The 2397-nt window shown below is 56.2% G+C and overlaps 1 protein-coding gene across 1 annotated transcript in view; it reads left to right on the top strand.

The window, feature by feature from the left end:
* The window catches only part of CHKB (choline kinase beta), a 3409-nt gene that overhangs the window by 395 nt on the left and 617 nt on the right, over positions 1-2397 (top strand). Inside the window, 8 exon segments of the mRNA XM_077758086.1 lie at positions 22-130; positions 299-412; positions 546-679; positions 955-1050; positions 1208-1266; positions 1355-1436; positions 1801-1909; positions 2274-2377. Coding sequence (XP_077614212.1) covers positions 22-130; positions 299-412; positions 546-679; positions 955-1050; positions 1208-1266; positions 1355-1436; positions 1801-1909; positions 2274-2377 — 807 coding nt within the window.

Below are 2397 nucleotides of genomic sequence, written 5' to 3'. Positions count from 1 at the left end.
CACCCGGGTGTGGGTCTGCAGCGGAGGCCTCAGTAACCTGCTCTTCCGCTGTTCGCTGCCGGACCACCTGCCCAGCGTCGGCAAGGAGCCCCGCGAGGTGCTGCTGCGGCTGTACGGGGCCATCCTGCAGGTGAGGAGGGAACGAGAGCCGCAGCGGCCAGTGGGTGTAGGACCTCCCGGCAAGCGTGGCGAGGGCTGAGCAGCTTGCAAATTACCCCATCAAGGCCGGGCTCTGGAGTCTGTGGGCTCCAGAGCGAGAAGTGAAGCGGTGCCCCCAGTGCTGTCCATCTTCCTTCAGGGCGTGGATTCCTTGGTCCTCGAAAGTGTGATGTTCGCCATCCTGGCGGAGCGGTCGCTGGGGCCCCAGCTCTATGGAGTCTTTCCAGAGGGCCGGCTGGAACAGTACATCCCAGTATGAGCCCAGCCCGGCCCTGACCTCCCCGAGGCACCTCCTTCCCCCCAGCCCCTGCCCCCCTTTTCCACTGCATNCCCCTTCCCCCTCCTGCCCCAGCCCTGTCACCACCCTGATAGGTTCCTGGGTGCAGAGCCGGCCACTGAAAACGTGTGAGCTTCGAGAGCCGGTGTTGTCAGCAGAAATCGCCACGAAGATGGCACGGTTCCATGGCATGGAGATGCCGTTCACTAAGGAGCCCCGCTGGCTGTTTGGGACCATGGAACGGTGAGTCGGGAGGCTCCTCGGGGCTCCTGCACACCTGCGCTGAACCCTACTGCTGGCAGGTACTACCCGGGGCAGCAACTGAATGTGTCCTCCAGCTGAGTGGATCACGGTCACAGTGTCTAGCATGGTCTCCCCCAGAACAGGCTTCCAAATAAGGCAGACAAGTCTGTCAGAAAAATGCATCAAACAAATCATGCGGTGACAGGACAGGGGTGGGTTGGAGGAGAGGGAGGGAGGGATAACACGGCGAGCGTATCTTGTTCTTTGGGCTTCAGGTACCTAAAGCAGATCCAGGACCTGCCCTACACCGGCCTCCCCCAGATGAACCTGCTGGAGATGTACAGCCTGAAGGATGAGATGGGCAACCTGAGGTGAGGGGTGGCAGGGCGGGAGAACAGAAGAGCGCAGGAGGCAGTGCCAGGCGCCTAATGGGGTCTTTCCCAGGATTTACTAAGGGCTGGGTCAGGGCCTGGCCCATGAGCGTGACACACTCTTCTAGTCACTCCTACTGCCCCTGTTCCCCTGCAGGAAATTGCTAGACTCTACCCCATCACCAGTGGTCTTCTGTCACAATGACATCCAGGAAGGTAGGAGAAAGCATCTTGAGTCTCCTAACCTAAGGCAAGGGGGGCCACAGGACCCTGGAGTGACCAGAACTGCACCCCCTTCTCCCAGGGAACATCTTGTTGCTCTCAGAGCCAGAAAACACCGACAGACTGATGCTGGTCGACTTTGAATACAGTAGTTACAACTACAGGTGAGGGTTAAGAGAATGGTCTCTGGGGCGCCTGGGGGGCTCAGTCCATTAAGCATCTGGCTTCGGCTCAGGTCGTGATCTCACGGTTGGTGGTTTGAGCCCCGCGTTGGGCTCTGTGCTGACAGCTAGCTCAGAGCCTGGAGCCTGCTTCACGTTCTGTATCTTGCTTTCTCTCTGACCCTCCCCTGCTCACACTGTCTCTCTCTCTCTCTCTCTCAGAAATAAAAACATAAAATAAAATTTAAAAAAAAAAGGTCTCTGTGGGGCTGCTTCCACACCACCCTGGAAAACAGACTAGGCCTTCCTCTCTACATCCCAGCCACCCAGGGTATTTAGGGACTGAGTGTCTACCTTATTCCCCCAGGGGCTTTGACATTGGGAACCATTTTTGTGAATGGGTTTATGATTATACTCACGACGAGTGGCCTTTCTACAAAGCGCAGCCTGCAGACTACCCAACCCGGGGGCAGCAGGTATGTGGACCGGGAGCTGGGGAGCGGGGCCTGGCCTAGGAGGAGGGAGGAAGGTGATGTCTGAAAAGAATAGCAAAAGGGCGCCTGGGGGGCTCAGGCGGTTAAGTGTCCGACTTCAGCTCAGATCATGATATCATGGTTTGTGGGTTTGCGCCCTGCGTCGGGCTCTGTGCTGACAGCTCAGAGCCTGGAGCCTGTTTCAGATTCTGTGTCTCCCTCTCTCTCTGACCCTCCCCTGCTCATGCTGTTTCTTTCTCAGAAATAAACATTTTAAAAAAATTTTATTTTGAAAAGAATAGTGAAAAAAGACGTTCACCGGGAAATACTCCAGTCTCATTTCCTAACTCTTGTCTGTTGATCTCAGCTCCATTTTATTCGCCATTACCTGGCAGAGGTCAAGAAAGGTGAGACCATCTCCCAAGAGGAGCAGAGGAAACTGGAAGAAGATTTGCTGGTAGAGGCTAATCGGTGAGGAAACTTGGGGAGGG

This window comes from Crocuta crocuta, unplaced genomic scaffold, assembly GCF_008692635.1.
Source record: "Crocuta crocuta isolate KB4526 unplaced genomic scaffold, BGI_CrCroc_1.0 scaffold143, whole genome shotgun sequence".
NCBI classification, from domain to species: Eukaryota; Metazoa; Chordata; class Mammalia; order Carnivora; family Hyaenidae; genus Crocuta; species Crocuta crocuta.
This window is presented reverse-complemented; position numbering and strand designations above follow the sequence as displayed.